At 41.4% G+C, this 25175-nt stretch overlaps 1 protein-coding gene across 1 annotated transcript in view; it reads right to left on the bottom strand.

Annotated features, from left to right (window-relative positions):
• Nucleotides 1-368: 368 nt before the first annotated feature.
• Nucleotides 369-25175, bottom strand: part of SLC16A10 (solute carrier family 16 member 10) — a gene marked incomplete at both ends in the record, with an annotated part of 145081 nt that continues 120274 nt past the window's right edge. Inside the window, 3 exons of the mRNA XM_079716334.1 lie at nucleotides 369-601; nucleotides 2914-3142; nucleotides 13713-13856. Of these exons, the coding sequence (XP_079572460.1) occupies nucleotides 369-601; nucleotides 2914-3142; nucleotides 13713-13856 (606 nt within the window). The remainder of the gene's footprint in view (nucleotides 602-2913; nucleotides 3143-13712; nucleotides 13857-25175) is intronic.

The following is a 25175-nucleotide window of genomic DNA, read 5'->3' as shown; positions in this document are numbered from 1 at the left end:
CTAACCAAACGGCAACCCTTTCAATATAGCTTGAGGTATTTTTAAATATTTGTATAAGCTAAGTAGCGTTCACAGTTTCTGAAGTTACTTTTTACTGAGATAGCTTCATATTCTCATAATATTTGACTTTCAGACAGGTTTTCTTGTACATGAAATTGAGTCTGAGTCTCCGGCCTCAGACTCATGGAAATATTGGACAGCTATTCAGTGGCAGAAAATGGTTCTCGTAGTAATAAGGGTTCTATTTCCTGATTATTGTGCTATTCCTAGGATGTGATTAAAAAAATAAGAAATCTGCAATTCATATAAAAGGAAAACTTGCTTAAACTTCTAAAAGCAAGTACAGTCTGGTGGAGGTATATAAGACATTAAATAACTGAGTCAGATTCCTTCTTAAAGATTCCAGATGAGCTTGACAACAGAGAGTTCTGGTTCTCCAACATTTTCTCCATCTTTTCTCCTCCAGTGGTTTTATTGATCTCTCTTTGCTTCTTACTATGGATCCATGGGATTAAACAAAGGACAGCACCTCCAATAAGGGGAGGGATTCCAGCGAGGTAGAATGCCACATCATAGGAGCCCAGCTTGTCACGGAGTAACCCTGGGAAGGGAAAGAACTGTCACCAAGAGAGAAAAAGTATGGCTCTCGGGGTCTCAGATTAGTCACTGTGGTGGCCTACTGCCAACCTAGTATCTTCATCTCAGCAGGCTAGTTCAAACATCTCAGATATCAGACATTTCTAAGGAAATGGGTCTGAAATATAAACCTTTCCTGATATGAGGAAGGAAAAGATCGCATTTCTTTAATCTTGTTGCAAGTCTGTGACAGGCCTTTGAGTTTTCCCACCAAGATAGTACATGGAAAAAATATTTGCAACCAAGCTTTGGCTTTCTCGAAACCCTTCAGAGGCCATTTGGGATATTCTGACACATGGTGTAAAGGTCCCATTTTAGCTGAAGGTGGATGGACCGTCAAGCTGAAACTTTTCTCATACACACAGACCTCAAAATGTCTACGTTTTAACCCTTTCTTGGGCCTGTTTATGAAATAACATGAAACTATTTAAAAGTATAATCCAAAATCATGAAAAATTATAAATCTAAGAGTCAGGATGAAAAAACTAGGTTGTTAAATACATTTTGGAAAGAAACTAAGGTTTGTCAGCACATGGGAGGAAAATATAAGAATATATGTGTGGTACTCTAATAGATCCTAGGGCTCTGCTTCTAAAAACTGTCAGAATACTCCTTATTTCTAATTTCTCTAACAAAATCAAGATTTAAAAGGTTATCTTAGTGTTTTAAACTTTTACTATACAACCTAAGTTATCTGAAATGTTCTAGGAACACATTGTACTGAATATCTGACTCTACTAAGTAAACAGCTGAGGATTTGTTCAGGTAAGTACCAACATCAAAAAAAAAAAAAAAAAAGGTGTACAGTCATTCCAAATAGAAATCTAAAATATACAACATATCTAAATATATGCTTTTCCTATCCCCTGAATCAGAATATTCCACATATAACTGAACCTTTCATCCTTTGAACATAAATTAATATGTTTGGTTGTAATACTATGATCCCTCAGAACCTCCTGTTGTTCTTCTGCCTGCTTTGAAGTTTCCTGTTAACTCCTTCATTCTTGATCTGTTATAGTCACTTCTAGTAGCAAACACCATTTCTACAAAAGTGCTGCTTGTAATTTGCTGTGGACTTGGAAACCCTAACAAACTAAGCTTGTAAGATGTAAAAATAGTGTATTACCTGGGGGAGAGGGGAAGGACCGGAGGGTTTTCCCTAAAAGGAGGCTGTGATCTTGAGAACCTTATCTTTTATTTGGTCTGCTCAGTAGTGGTTCTGCTTGCTTGATACCTGACTAGATTCCCAACTGGCAAATTTGCTGATATGTGTGGTTCTGAATATGAGAATGAATTGAACTGAACTTTCACTGAGCCACTCAGATACCAGACATAGATGATAGTACATACATTTAGATTTTATAATAATTTTATCAAATCTTATAATAATTTACAGTGGCACCCAACTAATACTGAACGTGAAACATCTTTATACTATCATTCAGAAGATTTCTAAAGGTGAAATTCACATAACATAAAATTAACCATTTTAATGGCATTTAGTATACTAACAACGTTGTACAACCATCACCTCTCTCTAGTTCCAAAATATTTTCATCCCACCAAAAGAAAACTCCACACCCATTATGCAGTTACTCCCTAATCCCCCTTCCCTCCATCCCCTGGCAACCACCAATCTGTTCTCTGTCTCTATGGATTTACCTATTCTGTATATTTCACAGAAATAGAATCATATAATATGGGACCTTTTGTATTCGGCTTCTTTCACTTAGCACATGTTTGAGGTTCATCTACCTAGTAGCATGTATCAGTACAGCACGTCATTCCTTTTTATGGCTGAATAATATTCCACTGTATGGATATACCACATTTTGTTTATCCATTCATCTGCTGACGGACATTTGGGTTGTTTCTACTAAGTGTTATTTTTCATTAACTACTTCTCAGGGGGCTATGATCTCTTACACAAAGCATACATATTTAGAAATCTTTCAGAATCTTCACCTCTTCCTGAAAAGAAATCACACTGCTATTCCTCCAAGACACATACTAAGTGAAATATAGGAACTCTGAAAGCTCACATCCAGAACCTAACTGCTACACATTTCACTGAGTGTTTTAGATATCAATAAGAATAAGAGGACTCATTGGCAAATTTTTCCAACATGCCATCTACAGCTGGTCTTATTAAAAATGTTATAGATAAGGCACATACAAAGCAAGACACCAGAAACCAATAAATCATAATATATTTAACATATAAGTGAGACTTAGGACCTACAGTAGAAAATGCTATGAATTAATATAATTTACCTGCAATGGGTGGGCCCACAGTCATGGGTATAGACATGAATCCAAGTAGAAATCCAATTGCTTGTGAGACATCCTGGGCACCAACTAACTCAAAGGCAATGGGGGCCATAATGCAAATGAAGCATCCATCGAAGAGACCCATGATGAGACAGACAGCAATGAGGGCCCCAAAGACGCTGCACAGGGGAATCATCATGGACATCAGACCAATGAAGAAAAAGGACAGGACCTAGGACAGACACCACAATGTCAACTCTGCTCTCGGGAAAAGTGAACGTAACGATTACTGAGCAACAGGCTTAGGACTTTTAAGTGGTTACTGGTCAGTCGCCTCCTCAGCCCAGTTCGCCTTGATTTTATATACATAATCAACTCCCATAATCATCTCTCCCAAGTTCCCCCAGCACTTTCTCAGTATTTCCATTAAGGGACAAGAAGAAAGTAAGGATTTTTTAAAAATAAATTTATTTATTTTTATTTATTTTATTTTTGGCTGCATTGGGTCTTCACTGCTGCACGGGTTTTCTCTAGTTGCAGCGAGCGGGGGCTACTCTTCATTGCGGAGCGCGGGCTTCTCATGCAGTGGCTTCTTTTGTTGCAGAGCACGGGCTCTAGGCACACGGGCTTCAGTAGTTGTGGCATGCAGGCTCAGTAGTTGTGGCTCATGGGCTCTGGAGTGCAGGCTCAGTAGTTGTGGTGCACGGGCTCAGTTGCTCCATGGCATGTGGGATCTTCCCGGACCAGGGCTGGAAACCGTGTCCCCTGCACTGGCAGGCGGATTTTTAACCACTGCGCCACCAGGGAAGTCCAAAAGTAAGGATTTTTATATACTTACTTTTCTTTCCAGGCTGAAAGCTCTTTGAGATCAGAATCTGTACAAAAGTCATCTTTGAACTACATATTATAAGGTTTAAGGATCTTGTACCTGGTCAGTGCTCAATACATATTTGTTCTTTGAATATCAGCTCAAATTCACTCATCAAACATGATTTAAAAATTTTACCCTTGAAATTATATGCACTTTACTGGTATTAGTCCTCTGCATAATGAAAATATGCCAGCCAGATCCATCCATCCTTCACATCACAGAGCTTCCAGTTTGGAGAATACAGAGATTAAGTTTTAGATATTTAAATAATCAATTTAGAATACAGTGCCTGCTAATATTCCAGACATGGTGAGCATCGGTAGATCAAGTGAGAGAGATTAAAATAAGTAACTATGATTTGATATTCTATAAATGTGTACTGAATTTTGATTATTCGAATTCCAATTAAATTTTGACTGTCAGAGGAAATATATGATGCATAATATGCAGTGAAAACAGTGAACACATTCTGCTATAACATCCTAAGAACTAATTTATATAATCCAGTTTTATTTACAGTGTAAATCAATGACTATTATTGCCAAAGAATATTTTCAAACATTATGTCTTTTGATGCTAAGTCATAGATATATACCCTATTTAAGCACCCCAGCGTTAAGGCTGAGAAATATTTTGCACCACTGAACACTTTCATTTTAGCATTAGAGTAATTAATAGAATCAAACACTTGATTTTCCCTGCCATTTGGTAGCTACTTGCTATGTTCTGTGTACGGTGCTATGTGAATAACACCTGGTTCCTACCCTTGGGTTGTGGGGAGATGACCATGTAAATAAATAAATGCACATGAAGTGTTCTAGATGTTGCTGTAGTTGTATATTCAAAGTATGGTGGGTACAAAAAAGGAAGGAGTGGCCAATTCAGTAGCTTTTTTAGGCAAAGAACTAATTAAAATTGGATCATTCACTCATTAGTGGAAGAAGTGCTTTAAAAAGAATCAGCTTTTTAAAAAAAGTATTCATATAATAGCAACTATTATTTATTTAATGTTTATGAAATGCCAGGAATTTTTCTAAGGACTTTAGATCGTGATTCTCATAAGAATTTTATGAGATGGGTACTAATGTTTTCCCCGTTTTACAGATGAAGAGAATGATGCTGGGAGGTTTAGTAACCCTGGATGGAGCCAGCCTGGAACCCATGGTCTGCCTGGGCAGTAGGTAGCGGGGAATGATGGAACAACTTCTAGAGGGTACCCTCCGATGACAGTGGGGCTGGGAAGGAAGGGAGAGGCCACATAAAGCCGCCATCTGGATCACCGTCTTCATCTGTTCTGTTTTTCCCAGGACCCACTAGGCACATCTACGGCATACCAAGCTTGGTTGCACGCCTCAGGGCAGCCCCTCACAACCTTAGTGCACATCAAGATCACCTGAGGAACAGGGATCTGGGAACGGTGATTTTCACAAGCTCCCCGGGTGACTTTGACACAAGTTGTCCACTGACCCCACAATAAGAAACATACTCTTGAAAAAGGTTTTAAACTCCAAGTTGGTTGCTTTTTGACAACATCATATTATATAGCTGAATCAATTTTTCTTCTTCATTATTAAAATATAGCTTTATGGTAGAATTATAATTAGTTTAGGACTCTGAGTTGGCTATTTGAAAAATAAGTCTGGCATTTCACATTTTCTAAAGAACATAATCTCCACATTCTGATTTTTTTTTTTTTTTTTGCGGTACGCAGGCCTCCGACTGTTGTGGCTTCTCCCGTTGTGGAGCACAGGCTCCGGACACGCAGGCCCAGCGGCCATGGCTCACAGGCCCAGCCGCTCCATGGCATATGGGATCTTCCCGGACTGGGGCACGAACCCACGTCCCCTGCATCGGCAGGCAGACCCTCAACCACTGCGCCACCAGGGAAGCCCCACATTCTGATTTTTTATGTTCTACTTAAACATCTTTTTCTCCAATCCAATTTCCCTCAAAGCGTAAGCATAATTTCTTAGTGGTGGCTAATTACTGGGTTTGCAGCCTATAGATTGGAAAGAACTAATAAGGCTCAGAGGGACAGACCAGGTTCTAGCTCTCTGTGACCTTGATAAAGACTCCCTGATGCTGCCCATCTACACAAAAAGAGATTTAAAGATAAATCAGGATGTAGAAAGTGGGTTGAAACTAGCAAGTAAGTAAAGATTTGAGTTATTTTTATTGAAAAACTAATAAAGACAAATCCTAATATTATTAATTAGATACATTTTTACTCTATCTACAAACACAAAAGGAGATAAATACTTGAATCTTAGAAATGTATCTATCATTACAAATTCCAGAGAACCTGGAGTAAAATGTTAGGACATCACGGGGCCAGATGGAATGGGTTTAACTGGTAAAGCCAAAGAGTAGCCCCCACTCGCCGCAACTAGAGAAAGCCTGTGAGCAGCAACAAAGACACAACACAGCCAAAAATTAATTAATTAATTAATTAATTTTAAAAAGGATTGCTAGTGTATAGACACATAATGGAGTTTTTAAAAAAAGAAATCATATAAGAGCTTCAAATTTATTATTATATATTTTGAGCATATTACTTCTTAATACTTTATCTGACTGCAAGTTCTCCTTTTCTCAATTCAAATTATGTTAATTTATATTCTTTTTCAAATATTTAAAACTGTTAAATTTTAATAACAATTGTTGAATAAAAATTATTAGTTGTTATTTAAAAGTAAAATTTCTTGGTTTTTCTTTAAGAATTGAATTTATAGAAACTTACACATTTATTCTTTAGCATTTCTCAGAAAATACCTAGCTACTTCTGCCTTATTTGTAGCTATAGTAGTGAGAAACACTGCTCTTTCTCAGCAGATGTAACTACCCCAAATGTAGCTAAATTAGGAGGTAAGCAGGCCAAGCTGGTGAGGACATACATATTCCCCACATGCAGGGACATTTGAGCCACAAGGAGCACAGGCCAAGGTTTAGCACACTGCGTGTAGGAGGTTCATCACTTCCCCAAACATCTACTGATCTGTAGATACTAGGCCCCAGTTTGAAAGGTGAATAAATTTAGTATCACATACAATCTTTTTTTCCGCCCCAAACGCAGTAGCTCTAGTTAGATTTAAATAAGAGATTCAAAGGTTCCTAATCCTCTTCTAGGCTCTGGCACTGCCATTTAATAAGGCATTGCCTGTTGAGATGTCTTCCTTGTTTTTGTTTCTTAAAACCATACAAGGAAATATCTTCTGTCATAATTTAACAGGCTCTAGAAGAATAACCCCCCGCTTAAGTTAGTTTATGTACCTAAGAACAAACAATCAAAAAAAATGGTTTGTTTTTTTTTTTGCTATTACCGTTCCCATTTCTGTCACAAAGAGAGCATTTTTAGAGAACTGTGAGGGCAAGTTTTGCTCAGGAATCTAAGTATATGACTGAAGAGGAAAAATGAGCTGCACCTGAATAGCAGAAGGCATTTTTCGGAGGCAGGCGCACAATTGGCCACAGTTAGAATCAAGGGTTGTTCCTATAAATTTATTCACTATAAAGTTTCCAGACTTTCAGAGCCTCTGGCTAGGAACCCAGTAGTTGGCAGCAGAGATCTGCAGGTCCATCACACTAAAGGGAAGTGTTTAGGGCACAGCCAAGTGGCTGGCTTCTTCTAAAGCACACAGTTCTCTGGAAGTGCTTCACAGGGAGTCTGTTCGACTTTCCCCACGGCACGTGAGTACCACCATTTCTGCCTGGAGGGGGAACTGGCCCCAGTGCCACAGCCCAGGCGAGAACAGAGAATCATCATCTGATTCCTTATTCAGGCCGGGGAACTACTAAATATTTGGATACCATTTGGGAAACAGCTTATGTTTGGTAAAGCATGTACCTTTATCCCAATGTATCTTCAGGAAAACATAAAATGCTAAAAGGGAACAAAAAGCAACAACAACAGCAACAACAAAAAAAAGAAAACTGGACAACGCTGATCAGTTCATTCTACTTCAACCAGAAGAGGAAGCTTACACAGGAAGTTGGATCCAAAAGTGATTAATTTTTCTAAATTACAAAAAAAGTGTCTGGATTTCAAAAGTAACTCATGAATACATTCTTGGAAATTTTCAAACCTTAGAAAAATATATAAAGTAATATATGAAAGTCTCCCTTCAACCCCCTCCCACCCTCAACCCATTCCCACTGTCCTCGTCAGGAATAACCGCTCAACAATTTGGTGAGCCTCCTAGACCTTTTCTGTGTACACACATGTTGTTTGGGTTTGCCTGCTTTACATACATGGATATGACGTCCACACTTCAGTATGTCCACGGCACAGAGAAATCTGACACGATGGGAAAGTGATCTAAACCCAAAGTTTTTGATTCTGTCATTAGAGTTACAACTTCCAAACCTTTGAAAAAAACTTTCACACTTTTACAACAGTTACATATTAAACACACAAATCTGCAGTAATTTAATGGTGACTAGAAAGACAGGTCTGTGAAGTTAAGAAAGACGGCTGAGAAGATACCAGGACACAGCCTTTCCTCTCCTAAGAAAGTACTCCAGGAACCCTTGCAAAGATTTTTTTTAACCATCATTATTCTATATAATGCAGTTCGGTCATCTCTTTGCTCGGCATTTAGAATTGTTAGGCTGAAAATACCTGGAACCCAGGACCCTGATGGAAGTTTAAATTCAGAACTCTTAAGCAGAAGTGTAAGATATATTCCTAAACTCTGTTACCTATAAGCAAAGATCCCCAAATCAGGATAACCAAGGTCTCCTTCTTGATACCTGTTCCAAACCAGGATCTGCCTCAGTATTTAATAGAATACTAAAACAATAAAAGCAAGGATCTATTAATGATCCACTCTGGGCCGGCACTTTAAATAAGCTGTCACCGGGACTTCCCTGGTGGCACAGTGGTTAAGAATCTGCCTGCCTGCACAGGGGATACGGGTTCGAGCCCTGGTCCGGGAAGATCCCACATGCCACGGAGCAACTAAGCCTGTGCACCACAACTACCGAGCCTGCGCTCTAGAGCCTGTGAGCCACACCTACTGAGCCCACGAGCCACACTTACTGAGCCCGCGAGCCACAACTACTGAAGCCCGTGTGCCTAGAGCCCGTGCTCCGCAACAAGAGAAGCCACTGCAATGAGAAGCCCGCGCACCGCAACGAAGAGTAGCCCCAGCTCGCAACCAGAGAAAGCCTGTGTACAGCAACGAAGACCCAACAGCCAAAAATAAATAAAATAAAATAAATAAACTTATATAAATAACCAAGCAAGCAAGCAAGCTGTCACCATGAGTCCTCACACAGCCCTCTGCCGGATCTAGAGACAAGTCATATCACACTCCAGAGCCTGTGCTTTTCTTTTTTTTTTTTTTTTTTTTTTTTTCGGTACGTGGGCCTCTCACTCTTGTGGCCTCTCCCGTTGCGGAGCACAGGCTCCGGACGCGCAGGCTCAGCGGCCATGGCTCACGGGCCTAGCCGCTCCGCGGCATGTGGGATCTTCCCGGACCGGGGCACGAGACCGTGTCCCCTGCATCGGCAGGCGGACTCTCAACCACTGCGCCACCAGAGAAGCCCCAGAGCCTGTGCTTTTCTATTCTGCAGCCTCCCAAACCCAAGATGACTGTGCCCCAAAAGTAGAACACGTGGGAGGCTGTGAAGTGTGTTCTGGGCCCGGAGGCTACTCAGAACCCGTGTGATGGGGACAGAGAGGGAGGGGAACTGCCGTGGCCCCACCAGGCTGAGCTGTAACAGACGAAAGCAGGGAGCAGGCATGTCTGAGAAAACACAGCACCAACGAAAGGCAGGAGAGGAAGATAAGCAGCAGAAGCATTCCAACCCTTAAAGGCCGCCAAAGGGCGGACAGCCAGGCAGGCAGAGAGGGAGAGAAGGAAGAATAAGCAAACAGGCAGAGCTGGAGTTGGTCGCAGCAGAGAAGAAAGAGCCAAGAATCAAAACCCACACTGGATGTTTGGGAGCTGGGGCAGGGAAGCCAGGAGAAAGGAGGGGCAGGGCAGGGTGGTGAGCCCAGCCGCCTGCGTGGGGCAGGCCTGCGTTGGCCCCTGTGCGGTCGGTGGCTCCCAGCAGCACAGGACACACTGAAGGCCGCCTTTCTCCTCCAGGGGCCTCCTCGGGCCGGACTGCAGTCCTCTCACCTGTGACTCAGCCCGTACTACCAGGTGCTACACACACGGCCCCACGTTTGGATGAAAAAAATCAGATGCGACCTAAAAGAAGCCAGGCTGTGACTAACCTTTCATCCAAAACGAAATGACTGATTCTTAACGCACTGCCGTGTAACTGCAGACCAAACAGGGGACAAGCTAGGAAAGGCTATATTCTCTTTCATAAATCACATAAAATACTAACATATGTGCCCCCAATATGTTGTAAGTGACCCGACTGCCCTGCCTGTAGGGGGAAACTTTCTAAAGTTATAGTTGTTCCGGAGTAAAGTGCTGATGTATAAAACATACCATGACTTCATCCATCACAGCACCTTAGTCTGGGCCCCCATTGCCTCTACCGGGGACACTGTATTGGCCTCCTAACTCGTCTCCCTCCCTCCAGCATTCCTGCTTCCCTCCCAGTAATACAGTCTCCATACACAGAGCGAACACGGCGACTTTAAAATGTAAAATCACGTCATTCCCCAGCAAAGACCTACTATGCCTCAAGTAAAATGTCTGCATCAGGGATTCAAGGCCCTGTTTAATCTGGGCCCTCCTCTTCCCATGCTCGGCTCTTCCCAACCTCCTCCCAGGCCGCTCTCCCTGTCTTCTTGAGTTCCCATTCACTCCCAGCTTTCTCCTGCCTCAAGTCTTGCTCCAGGAACTCAGGGACCACGTCTGTCTGGTTTGTATCACCCCCACCAGGGTCTGGGCTGGTGCCTGGGGCACAATGGGCACTCCTTTTTTATTTTAATAAATGAAAGGAAGCCAAAAGTCTGTAATACAACCAATTTCCATTAGAGGGCTCCCTTGATACTTGAGAACAAGACAATGTTCTGCTAAGTGTTTGACAGGGATATCCGCAGTTGAGTATTTTTTTTTTTTTTTTTTTGCGGTACGCGGGCCTCTCACTGTTGTGGCCTCTCCCATTGCGGAGCACAGGCTCCGGACGCGCAGGCTCAGCGGCCACGGCTCACGGGCCCAGCCGCTCCGCGGCATGTGGGATCCTCCCAGACCGGGGCACGAACCCGCGTCCCCTGCATTGGCAGGCGGACTCTCAACCACTGCGCCACCAGGGAAGCCCCGCAGTTGAGTATTAATAAAAGGGGGAATGATCCTAACACAGTGAATATTTTAAAAAGTAGCACTCTACCAGCTGTCTGCACTTCCTTCTAGCTGTGTGACCAGACCTTCCTGCGGCTCTCTGCCTGGCCCTATACACAAACACCCACAGTGAGGTCGCTTCTCTGTTCTTCCGTGTTGGCATCCGTAAGTGGAAACAGCGACGGTACCTTCCTCAAAGGGCTGGGCAAGGAGGAAAGAAGATAATGTACGTACAGCATTCAGTTCATTGTGTGGCACATGGAAGTGCTCAGTAAATGGTGATGGTTATTACTTCAAATCAATTAAAGGCAATTCATCTGTAATAAATGTCTTTTCCAACCATGTCCTTCACCCAAGTTCCACCTTTCCTTCAAGGCCCTGCTCAGACACTGCCCCTCCTCTCTACAGTGAATGGACGAGCTCAATCCCCAGTCCCAAGCCCCACTTTTGTCTCTCCTTTACCTTCCTTCCACAGCCAAGCCCTTGACAAAGTTGCCTATATTTCCATTTCATCAGCTGATCATGATCAGTCTTTTGCACCTGCCACTCCACTGAAACTCCCCTGTTGCTAAATCCAGTGAAGACCTATTAGTCTTTAACGTGCCTGCCCTCTCACTAGTTACTGACACTGCTGACCACTCCTGCCCCTGGAAACACTATGTGCCTCGTTTTTTTCCTACCAGGCTGGCCACTCCCTTTCGGTGTCCCCTGCACACGCTCTACTCACCCCATACAAGCCCACGAATGCCGAAGTCCCACAGGTTTCTTAGCCACGCTCTCCCACAAGCTCCAAACTCAACTCGGCTTTCCCACAAGCACTACAAACTTAACATGGCAAAAACAAACTCATCATCTTACTCTGTTCTACTGAATTACTGATCTTGATAAAATAGCAAAACCTTCCACTGTTACCTGAGCCACAAATCTCAGACCCAGCTTAGGTGGTTCCACTGAATTCTCACTTCCCGTATCCCTGTTTTCCTCCCGGTTCGATCGCAACATCTCTGCCCTGCTTCCTCCTGCCTAGACTATTTCAATATTCTCCAACTAGTCCCTGTGCCTCCGCTTTTTAAAAAAAATAATAATAATAGCTTTATTGAAATATAAATTCACATACCAAAGAACTCACCCACCCATTTAAAGTGCACAATTCACTGCGGGTTTTAGTTTAACAACAAGATTGTACAACCATCACTACTGCCTAGTTTTAGGATATTTACATCACCCCAAAAGAAACCCCATATCCAGGAAGAGTCACTCCCCCGTACCCTCCTTCCCCCAGCCGCTGGCAACCACTAAGCTGCACTCTCTGTCTCTGGATCTGCCTATTCTGGACACTTCATATAAAGGGAACCACACGATATGTGGCCTTTTGTGACTGTCTGAACTCTTGCCCTTCCTCCTCTGTATTCCACCCTTCATAGTCACTAGGTTAAGCTTTATAAAATACAACTCATGCCATGTCACTCCCTTGCTTAAAATCCTTAATGGCTCCTGGTAGATTTCAGGATAGACTTCGGCCTCTTCTGTGCTCATAAAGGCCGTTCCCAACTTGACTCCTGCCTATCCCTCAGCCAATCAATCTACTATTCTCTCTTTAGTCCGTTCAAACATTGTTTCCCAGACCTAACATCTCTTTGCCCATGTGGCTTCCTCTGCTTGTGACAAACACCCTTTTCCGTGTTCCTTATCTATTTAACTATTACTCACCTCTTAACACTCCGCCAGCCCAGGAAGTCTGCTCAGACCTCCTCTAGTGATTTAGATGCTTTGCGCCTATGTTTCTATGGCACCCATCTAGCATACCATTATTCCACTGTGCTGCAGCACTGCTTTATCTTTCTTCCCAGGAGACCATTAACTACTGAGCACACAGACCATATTTCATCTGTAGCGTTTAGCACAGCGTCTGGCACGGAGGAGTCACTTAAATACTTGTCAAATAAGTGTCGACGTGATCTTGGAATAGCACACCCCACAATACCCAGGAGGCGATCTGCAGTAAAGAAACTCAGAAGACGTGCACACCCCTGAATTTCACAGAGTATTGCAAAAGGCACGTGACTATGAGAACTATGCCAAAAATAAAGCATTCTTAGAAAAAACAATGGGCAAACACCATTTTGGTTTGGTGGAGTTCCATGACAAGACAAAGATTGTTGTTTGTTCGCCAATTTCTCATGTTGAAAACCCAAAACTCATAACTGATTTTGCCCTTGAAAAACTGCTTGTAAAAGTTAGGTTCTAGAAAATATTTCTCATTTTTACAGAAGAATTTAAGCAAATAAGTACATATAATGAGCCATTACGTGATAAGGATAAATTTGCTGGAGGAAAAAAGGCTTATTAAGAAAGTACCTGTAGGGGCTTCCCTGGTGGCGCAGTGGTTGAGAATCCACCTGCCGATGCAGGGCACACGGGTTCGAGCCCTGGTCTGGGAAAATCCCACATGCTGCGGAGCAACTAAGCCCATGCACCACAGCTACTGAGCCTGTGTGTCTGGAGGCTGTGCTCCGCAACAAGAGAAGGCTGCGACAGTGAGAGGCCTGCGCACCGCGATGAAGAGTGGCCCCCGCTCACCGCAACTAGAGAAAACCCTCGCACAGAAACGAAGACCCAACACAGCCAAAAATAAATAAATTCATTAAAAAAAAAAAGCTCTATTAAAAAAATAAAAAAGAAAGTACCTGTAGATAAACTTTCTTCACACCAGGCACATAATCTGCGATCCGGCCGAAGAGCAGCCGTCCAACCCCTGAAGTGATGCCGATGCACATGAGAACCACCTCTTTATTTTTCTCGTCTTGAAACCTTTCATTCACATATTTCATCTGTAGACCAAAGAGAAAGAAGCCACACTAAATATGGTAGGAAAACTGGACAAGTTTTGAAGCTTTGTACAAATGCCTTTGTGTCTCTACCATGTTATGGACTCTCATCCCCTTCCAAATTCAAATACTTATAAAATTTGCTCTGTAAAAAAAATTTATAAAATTTTTCATGAGAACACATTAAGAAAAGCTAACATGGTTTAGCTTGTTTATAAATGAAATAAGAATTTTTATAAGAGGGTTTAAAAAACATTTTTAATAAAAAGTAACCAGCACACCCTTTATCAGTTACCACTGGGCCATGAGCTAAAGGAAGAGACCTTTGAACACACCATGCCACCTTGTCCTCACAAGGTCACCCGAGGATCCAGCCATCATCTGCTCCCCTGAAAGGCAGTTTAAGGCTCAATTCTGGAGTTTCATCTCTTCTAGGAGGACCTGAACCAAACTGAAATAGGTTATACTGGAGCTTACAGGATAAAAGCATAAGGTTCTCTGCCTGAGGGTTTGCCTATTTGTGTGGCATTCGAACAGATAAAAATAGAGTCAGTTTAACAGAAAGAAGAAAGTCCTGGAGAGAGAATGTTTGCATTTAAGTCCTGATTCCATTCCTTGCTAGCCTTGTGACCTTGGGTAAGTTGTTAACCTCTAGGGCCTCAGTCTCCTTGTCTGTAAATTGGAGACAGCAACAGTACTTCAAGAGGGTGCTTGTGAGGATTAAATATCTCTGTAAAGAACTTAGTACCTGACACACAGTTAATAGTGATATTAATTTTAGCCTTTTTTTTTTAAAGGACCTTTTCCCTCAATTTACAGTCTACTTAGAATAGTGACTGCAAATCTACAACCCAACAACGTTTTAAAAGGAGTGTGACTAGCAGGTGTTATAATGGGTGACAAAACCTGCGGCTCAGCACCCACTGTTCAACACAAGCTTTGCTCCCATGGCCCCTAAGTTCCACGCTTTCCACCTCTTGCTCAGCGCTTCCACTTTCTCGGTGATCACCTATCTGTGCTCACAGCAAGGAGAAAAAGCATGTCTGTACTCCCACTGCTTTCTCTGAAATCACTGAGCTATTATAACAAACAGTTGTTTCAAACAATCAGACTCACTGTCCCCTACACCAAACGCTGGCCTGAATTCTGAAAGCCTGCAAAGCAAACTTGCCGGAAAGCGCGATGGCCCAGCTGGTACCCTGCCGCACTCACCCCCTCACAGCCTGCCTCCCTCCGTTTCAGTTACCACCACGACTGCTGGCCCAGCTACCCAGGTTTAGAAACTAGACAACCATCCTAGATTGCCCCCTCCCTCCCTTCAGATCTAGCAGTCACCACCCAGTTCTGATGATTTTACCTCCTAAATCTCTCAGACACTCTTCCTTTGGTCCGTGTCCCCCCCAGTGTTTGAGTCTGGGTTATCACTCCTCACCTGGACCCCTATAACAGCCTTTAACATGCTACAGCCCCCAACTCCTGAATCTCTAACCTGCATTCTCTGAGACCACCTGATTAAGTTCAAAATTAAAAATAACACTGCTCTGCTATGACCCCACAGCCTTCAGGGTAAAGCTCAAACTCCTGGTTTGACCGATAAAGCCTCCCTACTTTGCTGCTGAGCCTCACCATGTCAACACTGTGCTGTCCAGTACAGTAGGTGCTAGCCACGTGTGGGCTATCCAGCACTTGAAATGTGGCTAGTTTGAACTGAGATGTGCTTTAAGTGTAAAACACACACAAAAAAATTTTAGAAAACTTAGTGGGAAAAAAACCCACAAAATATCTCAATAATTTAAAAATACTGATTCCATGTTAGAATAATATTTTGGCTATATTGGCTAAATAAAATATATTATGAAACTAATTTCATTTCTGTTTTTTTTTAACTTTTAAAAATATGGCTACTAGAAAATTTAAAATTACATATGTGGCTTGCATTATATTTCTATTGAACAGTGCTGGTCTAAGAAATTCACTTGTGGTCACAAAGATAAAACAGCTATTGATAAAAGTGACCTCAAACTGGCTAATTCCTCCAAGTCCTTATCAGAGATGGATTCCAGCTCAATTCTGAAGAAAATGAATAACCTAATCTAAGGCAGGGGAGATAATAATTATGTGTATTCATCAGCTTTATTTGGAATTTGAATCCAGAGTCTGATGTATTAATCCACTTTAGGAAACACCCAAAGGATCTAGAATAACTTTTTAAGACATTCTTTAGTATTTAAATAAGACTGAATATGCTAGTCATTCTTTTGATGAAACTGAGAACACCTGCCTGCCAAATTGCTATTATCCTTTATTAGTGGTTTATTTTTTCCCCCTGCTCTACACTTTGTAATCCTTAAAAGAAATAATGAGGTGAAATGTTCTGGGTCTCTTGAAATAAGGTAAATTTGGTAAATTCAAATTACACTTAAGTGGAAACTTACTTCTTCAGCTATAAGGGGTATTATTTCATTGACTTTTATTACTGTTGTCATTGTTTAAGTAAAGCAAGGACTACAGCTGCTAATACCTACTTCCCCACCCTCAGCCAAAATTTGCAAAATAAAGTTGAGGTTTATTTTGTTTTTGGTTTTTTGGATTTTTGTCAGGAAGTAACGGAATCTGGGTGATTGGAGAATGGAATCTGGGGATGCTGCATCTCTGGGTCCTAGAGAGCCTTTCTTGGTGAGGAAGTAGTACCCAGGAAAGCTGGCGTGTTCTCCTTGCAGCCTGGGCCTCCCCTGACTGCCACGAACTATTCTACGAATCCCTGCCCATCTCTCTATCCTCTGGAGACTGGCACACATTTTAGTTTAGCAGAAGGCATGAACGCTGGGCAAAACTGATTATTTCCAATAAACAGTCACATGGAAAGAGACATGAAAATGTTGAACAGATGTTTCCATATTTAACCTAACTTATTTAAACCAATGCAGAGCTTATATTAGAAGCCACTATCTACACAGGGGATAACGCCATTTTGTACGGCAGTGGTTTAAAGTGGACTTTATGCAAATGTGTAAGTGCCTTTAGGGAATGAGTCTTTTGTTTCTATTCTAAACATTTGTTTACTCCAGGGCTGCACACCTCTCAGGGATTACCAGAGCCTTGCTGACTGACAGCTTGAACGCTGCCTGCTCCTGAAACACTTTCCATCATTCAAACAACTTTCGCTAACCACAGAAGCCATTTTTAGATTGTGTGAAACCCTATTTATTGTTTTGTTATCCAAAAATAACCAAGAACTTAAATCCCATAATATCTGCTCATTCTTTATCCACGGGTGAAAGAAAGACACACTAGCTCACAGTTTACCCCCTTTCCTCCTAACCATCCCCACTTCAAGTAAATGGTGATTTAGCCTCTCTCTATAGATGACATGTTTCTGACCAGCCAACTGAAGAGAGAAGTTCCTCCCCCCTCACTAGGCCCAGAGGCAGAGCCGTTTTTGAGAGGTCGAGGGCAGCAGCCTAAGAAAGTGACCCTCCTGCTGGACCGGCCTAGCCCTGGCTTCTCCCCTCTCTACCTCTTCCCTACAGGGAGCCTCAGTGCCAGACATTTGGAGACATCAGATAGTGTTCTTCCACTGAGATCCCAGGCTGAGTCCTCTGGCTGTCAGAGAGTCAACCATGAAGGAAGCTCAGTTTGGGGTGGCCACAGTACAAAACCAGGTCCAATACAGCTGACGTAAGTGCATTAGAAACTCAAGCTTCTCCTTGACAAATGGTTTCACAACAGAAGATGGCCCAACAGAAGGGAATCCCAACTCACTTTCTTTACGGAAGCCCCTGAAATCCAGTGATGCTACACATCTGCAAAACAAGGAGGTCACTGGTCCAAAAGATCCAATAATTAGGGAATTCCCTGGCGGTCCAGTGGTTAGGACTCAGCACTTTCACTGCTGAGGGCCCGGGTTCAATCCCTGGTCAGGGAACTGAGATCCCACAAGCCGCACGGTGCAGCCAAAAAAAAAAAAAAAGTCTAATAATTACTTATAGTACTGTTTTCTAAGATTGTGTTATTTGGCCATGCCATGACGGCCATTAGCCTCACTGTCCTTCCACACACACAACTTTTTAAGGGGATGGGTGGTTTTTGTTTAATATCTTTTATGTAACTTATTACATAAAAACATGATAAAACTTTGGTATATACAATTTAAACTATACATCTTTGGGGGTATAGTAGTTAAGAGAGAAGGGAAACTACAGGAGACGTAAAACAAAGATAACTTTATTTCTGACAGTGGACTTGTGGGAACAGCTGACTGACTCAAGTACCAAGTGCTAACAAAGGCAGTATTTTAGGAAGGCCAGGAAAGCTGAGTAAAACCAGGCCCAATAGAGCACTGCAGGCTATGGGACTAACGAAACTACAACTGCCTTTGCAGGACTGAGGAAAAAAAACAAAATGACAATATTTATCATCCACTGTTGTTGCAGTTACTACGCCCTTTGGGAGAGTAACAGATTCCAGACAGCAGTCATCAACTGTCCTTGTCTGTGAGCATTTGATTCCCTGATCCTCTGCCCTCCTCTTCAGATCACACCATCAAGCTGAAAAGAAGGTGGGCAACAGGTGGTCACGTGCACTCCTTTTGTGTCTAAGAGAATAAACTCTTGGCGGGGACAGGGGACCTGTATCATTTACATTTACACAGTATATTCAAAAATGGGATAGTAAATGCTACATAATATTTTCAGGGGTTGTGGAATTCAGAATGATTTCTGCAGCTTCCTACTTCCCAACAGAGATGCTGCATTCAGAGCACTTCTGCTCACTTGCTGTTCACTCCTGAGATTAGCAGTTTCAGCTTGTTGCCTCTCATTTGCATGCAGTTTAATTTCTAAGAATATATCCTTTCAACAACTGAAAAGCTACTCCGTGACTCTAAAAGACCATTCTACTTAAATATACTTTTTGAAAGGTAAACACAAAGAAAAGAGCCTGGTCCCTTTAAAAATTAGATGTACATTTGAAAGGCAGTAGAAGGCCTGCTGGAGTGGTTAATGGATAATCTCAGATTTTGTTGCAAATCAAAACTTTATATTACCCTTTGACTTCAAAGAAAGATGAACAGAAATCTTCTGAATGGAATGAGGGTTTGATTTAGTTTTTTCTTTCTTTTTCAAACAACTGTGTTTTCTCTATCTCTGTTTTTGCTAAGAAAAGGAAGTAAGGGCATTCATTCCCTGAGGAAGTTTTACAGGGGCAGTGTACGCCAGCGAGCCCAGTGAGGTGACTAAAGATAGCAGGAAACTAAGTCCATAGATATGGGTACATAAAATTAAGTCCTTTATATCATATAATATTGAAATAGGACTCTATAGCCATTAAGACAGTCATTGATTAGGTCAGCCTCAAAACATCATTTTAACTTGTTAAATTTGATAAACTGTGCTTTGAAATAAAACAGCTCCAAGATGTACTTGAAGTGAAAACGCAGAATTTCCTTGCTTGCCAACATTTTTAAGGACTAACGTCTTAGGCAGCCCACCGTCTCTTTACTAGTAAGATATTTGACATGACTAAACCCGTGGTGCGGGTACCGCCTGCCTGCTCAGCAGCTGACACAGTGGAGGGCAGACCTTTGGCCTGGCAGGACTCTAGGAGGCATGGGTAGTTGGTTCTGTTTGTTTTTTTAAACGGCCAGTCTTTCCATTTCATTAAGATGGGTTTCCATAGTGCAAGTATTCACACATGGCGCTGTTAAGACAGATAAATGTCAGGACTGAGAAAAAAAGAGGGAAGAGTTTCCAGGAAAATTATTTAACAGCCACCAAGGGGTAGAAAAAGAGTTCAGAAGGAAGGAAGATAGCTAATGGTTTGGAAAACCTTGGTCTGATTTTGAAAACATTTTCTAACTCTAAAAATTCTTTAAACCCTTTATTATTTTTCTTTTTGTTTTTTTGAAAAATAATTTTCCTTAGATTAAAAAAGAAAAGTTCATCCTTAACATAGCATTATTTAGATCAGATCAAGATTTGGCAACATGTTCTAGAGGAATTGTCTGTCAAAACCAATTTGGATTCAGATACCAGTTCAAATAATCCTGAATTACAGAAGTTAAGATGAACTTCATCTTAAAATAAAAAATAAGTCACTAGGATTTTTAGGTAACTTGAAATTATTTAGTGACCCTGACAATAATTTCTGTGTCAGATATTTCTCAAATTATCAAAAATTATTCTAGTCCTTCCAGAACAATGAAAATGTTTAATCCATTTTTTAAAAATTTTTATTCATTCCACCTAAATCCAAATATGATGCTGAGGGCTCCCCTGGTGGCACAGTGGTTGAGAGTCCGCCTGCCGATGCAGGGGACACGGGTTTGTGCCCCGGTCCAGGAAGATCCCACATGCCGCGGAGCGGCTGGGCCCGTGAACCATGGCCGCTGAGCCTGCGCGTCCGGAGCCTGTGCTCCGCAACGGGAGAGGCCACAACAGTGAGAAGCCCGCGTACCGCAAAAAAACAAACAAAAAAACCCAAATATGATGCTGAATAGTTTCTTTCTTGAAGTCTCATTCTTGGCACACCAGGGTCACCACTCTCTCAGACCCTTGGTTCCTGGATAGTTTGGATGAACACAGTGGACTGTGAATTGTTAAGACAGTGCCCATCTGTGAAGGAGGTAGACTGCCTCTACTCTGGTCAAGATGGCTCGGGAGGTCTCAGCCATGGTCCATGGCATGACCGCCTAACACTTTAGTAGAGTACTTTGAAGATACACAGTGATAGAAAGGTCTCCGAAGATGTGGACTCCTGGTTGTGATTAATGCTCTTCTGAGGCATCATGTGTTTCTATGTTTGCATTTGTTTAAAAAAAGGTGGGGGGGATATGCTCTTTTAAACTTACTCCTGGATTTATCTGGTGATAAAATCACCTATCAGCTAAATGTATATGCAAATAGATAGGTGTGGGTTATGGAGTCTGCAGTCATTAGTTGAATTGCATGAATTTGGAAAAGTAGTCCAAAATGAACAAATGCACCCAACAAAAGGCTAGTTCAATAAGGTTAAATTTTAGAAGTTTAAGATAGACTTTATCTTGAAATAGAAAGGGATAATTTCAGAAAGTATTATTTAAATCACTAGGATTCCTGGGTAATTTTATAACTTTACTTAATGACCCTGGCTATAATGCTAATAAGCCAGATATTTTGTAAATTATCATAATTGGTTCTATTTCTTCTTGAACACAGAAAGATGTGTAGACTGTTGTTTTACTGAAATTTTAATTTGTTTAAGGTAGATCTAATTATTGAGAGAAATAAGAGCACTATTAGTTCTTATTCAGCTTAATTTTGCCCTTAATTCTAAGGTGAAAAAAGATCGATCCTTCCATGAAAATTCTACCTTCTTCTACCCTCTCCTCACTAAGATTCCCTCAGACTAGTGGTGCTGGCTAGAGAACCCTTTCACCAAAAGCCATCTGACCTCCTTTCTCCTCTAGTCTTCGTAAGCACACCACAGTGAGTGTCTTTTCTATTAATTCTAAGAGTTATCTAATTGCCGACTCTCTCCCTAGTATCACATAAAATTCAAAAATTTTTTTATCTGAATGAAGATTAAAAATTGTTAGGATTAGGGAATTCCCTGGCAGTCCAATGGTTAGGACTCCGAGCTTCCACTGCAGGGGGCATGGGTTCGATCCCTAGTTGGGGAACTAAGATCCCCCATGTTGCGGGGCTCGTCCAAAAAAAAAAAAAAACCAATTGCTAGGATTAGGTCCAGAAAAGTTTTCCTTCCACTGCTGTTGCTTTCACATACTTCTGAGATTGTCTACCCCGATTTTTTACCCTTTTCTTAAGAATAAGACTATTTCAGAGTTTGGGGGTGTTGGTGATTAACATTATTTTAAACATGTTCAGTCCTGACTTGTGATTTTAGTGTTCAGGAAGAAAAGGACCACACCCCTTTAGGATAGATAAGAAAGTACAAAGCCTGAGTGGTCTGGATTAAGGCAGCTGGCATGGCAGAGAGAACACTTTTGTGGACTGAGAGTTGGAAGGCCTAGGCATAGTAGGAAGAAAAAAGTGTTTGGAGTCAAATTATGAGCTCTACTTCTTACTGAGTCTAAGATCTTGGGCATCAGTTTCTTAGTTTCAAACCAATACTGCACACTGGTTCACAAGAGTGGCAGTACCACTCCCCTGGGGGTGTTTCAGAAATCTGTGCAGGCTATTTTTATCTTTCTGATAAAGTTGTGCCCAAGCATTACCTTTTTTCCAATTATTGCTTTTTATTTTAACAACACTTATATCACATAACATTTACCATTTAAACCAGTTTTGAGTGTGTACAGTCATTGGCATTAAGTATTCACCTTCTTGGGCAACCATCACCACCATCCATCTCCAGAACTTTTTCACTTTCTCAAACTGAAACTCTGTACCCATTAAATAATAACCTCCCCATTTTCCCCCCTTCTCCAAGTCCCTGGCAGCCCCCATTCTACTTTCGTCTCTATGAATTCGACTCCTCTAGGTATCTCATCTAAGTGGAATCATAGACTTTGTACCTGACTTATTTCATTTAGCATGTCTTCAAGGTTCCTCTATGTTGTCACATGTATCCCAAGCATTACCTTTTAAAATATGCATTATTTTATTCAAGAATTACTTTTTATTTCTCCTCGTGTTACAAGTGGGGCATTACTGATTTTTTAAAAAATTATGTATACAGGTAGGTTTCATGACCTAGGAATTTTGTTTCAGGAGAGAAAAGGAGGCACTGGGTCTGACACACTGCTCTAGATGTGTGACAGGGTGGCTGTGAAGGTGAAACAGAACTTAGAAAGCACTTCACAAGGAAGAGGTAGGACGGGAACCCTAGGACTGGGCAACCCCTACTCCAGGATCCAGGGCAGCCCCGAGAGCTGAAGAACAGGAGCCAGGAGACACTGGCAGGGAATCATGAGAAGTCCCTGAGACAGCTCCCGAGGAGAAAGAAACATAAAAGGAAAAAATGTATTCACAGAAGCAGATACAGTTAAGTAGGAACAGGGATACCGGATGTACGTTGAGGCTATTATAATGCTTCATAAATTAAATAATCAACATATGGCAACATTTTAAATTGCACTGATGTGTACATGGGTCAAGGGCGTGGGTCATCCGTTAGGCTACTTATTGGGCTGTGGTCACCTAGGCATCCCATTCTCCTGGAAGCAGCTTGGAAGATGGTACAAGGCCTAAGAGGTGTTGTTTCACCTCAGCAGGGCTGACTATGTACCTCGAGCCACCCATTTCCGTATCTTTAAATTACTCCACATTGACACTAGTCTAGATAAGCATACTTTTACTTCTATTATTTAACCTTTAAACCACACCATGTCACTAACTATTTGTATGTGGCCAGAGAAAGTCTCAAAAGGAACTAACTCCTCTCCCTAAAAAATGGAGATAAAATTGTTCTCACCTCCAGCGGTTGAATATTGAGGATCAAAGAAAAAAGAATTTGAAGAACACGAAGTATTATTAGAATGAAAAGTAGTCACGAGTAGGGAAATTAGTAGACATCATATTCCAGCAATTCAACCAACCTATAGCTCAGCCTCAAACTGGTCAAAAAGTATTTGTGTGCCAGGCACATGCTCGGTGCTGGGGATGGAGCAATGGAGAGGAGGGTCTGTCTCTACCCTTGTCTAATCTACCTTACCTGGTTCTTCTTTATCATTTCCTGAGGTGTTAGGACACTCCCCACACAAAACTCCCCAATGTATTTTGTAGATAAATCCACAGTTTTCACCAGCCTTTCCCATACTTACATTGAATACATTATACAGGATAAGGGCCTAACAAAAATACACTACTGCTGCTTTTCAACTTAAGTTAAAATCAGATATTCTTAAATGTTTGTGGATTTCATTCTCCCCCACAAATTTTAAATCTTTTAGCAGTTTGGGGCCTACATTCTAGGGATAATTTTCATGCCTGAATAAACCATGCATCACTTCTAAAAACTATTGTTGAATTATTTGTAAATACTTATTTTTGGCTAAATAAATATAATTTGGAACACATGACAAACTTACTCTACCTTACTAAAAGCAGCAGCTCTGTTTTAGTTTATTTGTAAATAATCAGTTTTCTAGATTTCTTATGTATTAATTACGTAATGTCTTCCTATCATGTTCCTATGCTAGTGTATTACAATTCGAAAGAAAAAAATTCCAAAAAACCACAAAAACAACCCAGCTAGCTTTTTTTGATGAATATGTTCCGCAGATATTTAACTTTGCCATTAATTAGTCACACACAAGTGGCCAGAGAAGTAAAGATCCTTATTCATCTCAAGTAGGAGAATGCTGGTGAATACTGCCTAAGGCACAAAACTGATAAATGGGCAAATTTTCACTAACCTGAGTAGTCAAATTTCAGCAGATGTTGAGATCTGCAGGGAAATAAATGCAAGGTTAGAAAAGCAAGAAAAGCATAGACACCATTGAAAAAAATCTGAAAAAAAAGTGGGGATAAAGTGATGGAGAGAGGATGTCTATTCACTCCTGTAATAATCACATGAGAACTGAGAAACTGTAGTGTATTATCAGAAGTTATAAGTCGTGAATGAAGTATCTGGAGAAAAAGCAACGCTTGGGTCCTATGCAAGAATTTTAAATTTCTAACATGCAGATTTGAATATATCAGATAAAAATAAGTTGAATAAAAAAATTCATCAACTGTTGGCTGGCCTTAAAGATGGAAACTAGAGAAATTCCATGTCACAGGCTTCCTGAGGGCAACAGGAAGCTGTATCATTTTTGCAACTTCCAAATACTTAATTCTGCCCTTCAGGGAGAGAAGGCACCTACTGGCACCTCCTCAAAGAGGCTGTCCCTGACTTTACAAACTAAGGTTCCGTCCCACCATCACCTTCCATCTCATTTTATTTTCTTCAAAGAAAATATCACTATGTGAAAACTACCTTGTTTATTTATGTGCTTACTTATTTATTGAGCTCCGTGAGAGCAGAGATCACGTCTGTTCTCACCACTGCATCCCCACACACCTAGAGGCACCCAACAGGTGCTCAGTGAATATTTGTCAGATATTCACTTGAATGCTTGAATCTGCTCAACCTGAATCTGTACAACTGAGTTGTAATTAGAGGAAGTCACATACGTGTAAGAAAATACAACAGTGACAGAATGGAATAACCCATTCTAATTCTATTCTAATAACATCCCTGCCACTGACTGCGCAACTTTGAGCAAAATAAAACCTCTCTGATGGTCAAGGTTCTTATCTATTAGTAAGAGAAACCAGTATTAGCACTGCTTTCCTCATAAAAGGCTGCTGTGAGAGTTGAATGAGAAAATATAAGTGTGAA

The sequence above is a fragment of the Hyperoodon ampullatus genome (assembly GCF_949752795.1).
Source record: "Hyperoodon ampullatus genome assembly, chromosome: 12".
NCBI classification, from domain to species: Eukaryota; Metazoa; Chordata; class Mammalia; order Artiodactyla; family Ziphiidae; genus Hyperoodon; species Hyperoodon ampullatus.
The sequence above is the reverse complement of the archived record's forward strand: the minus strand, read 5'-3'. Positions and strand labels throughout refer to the sequence as shown.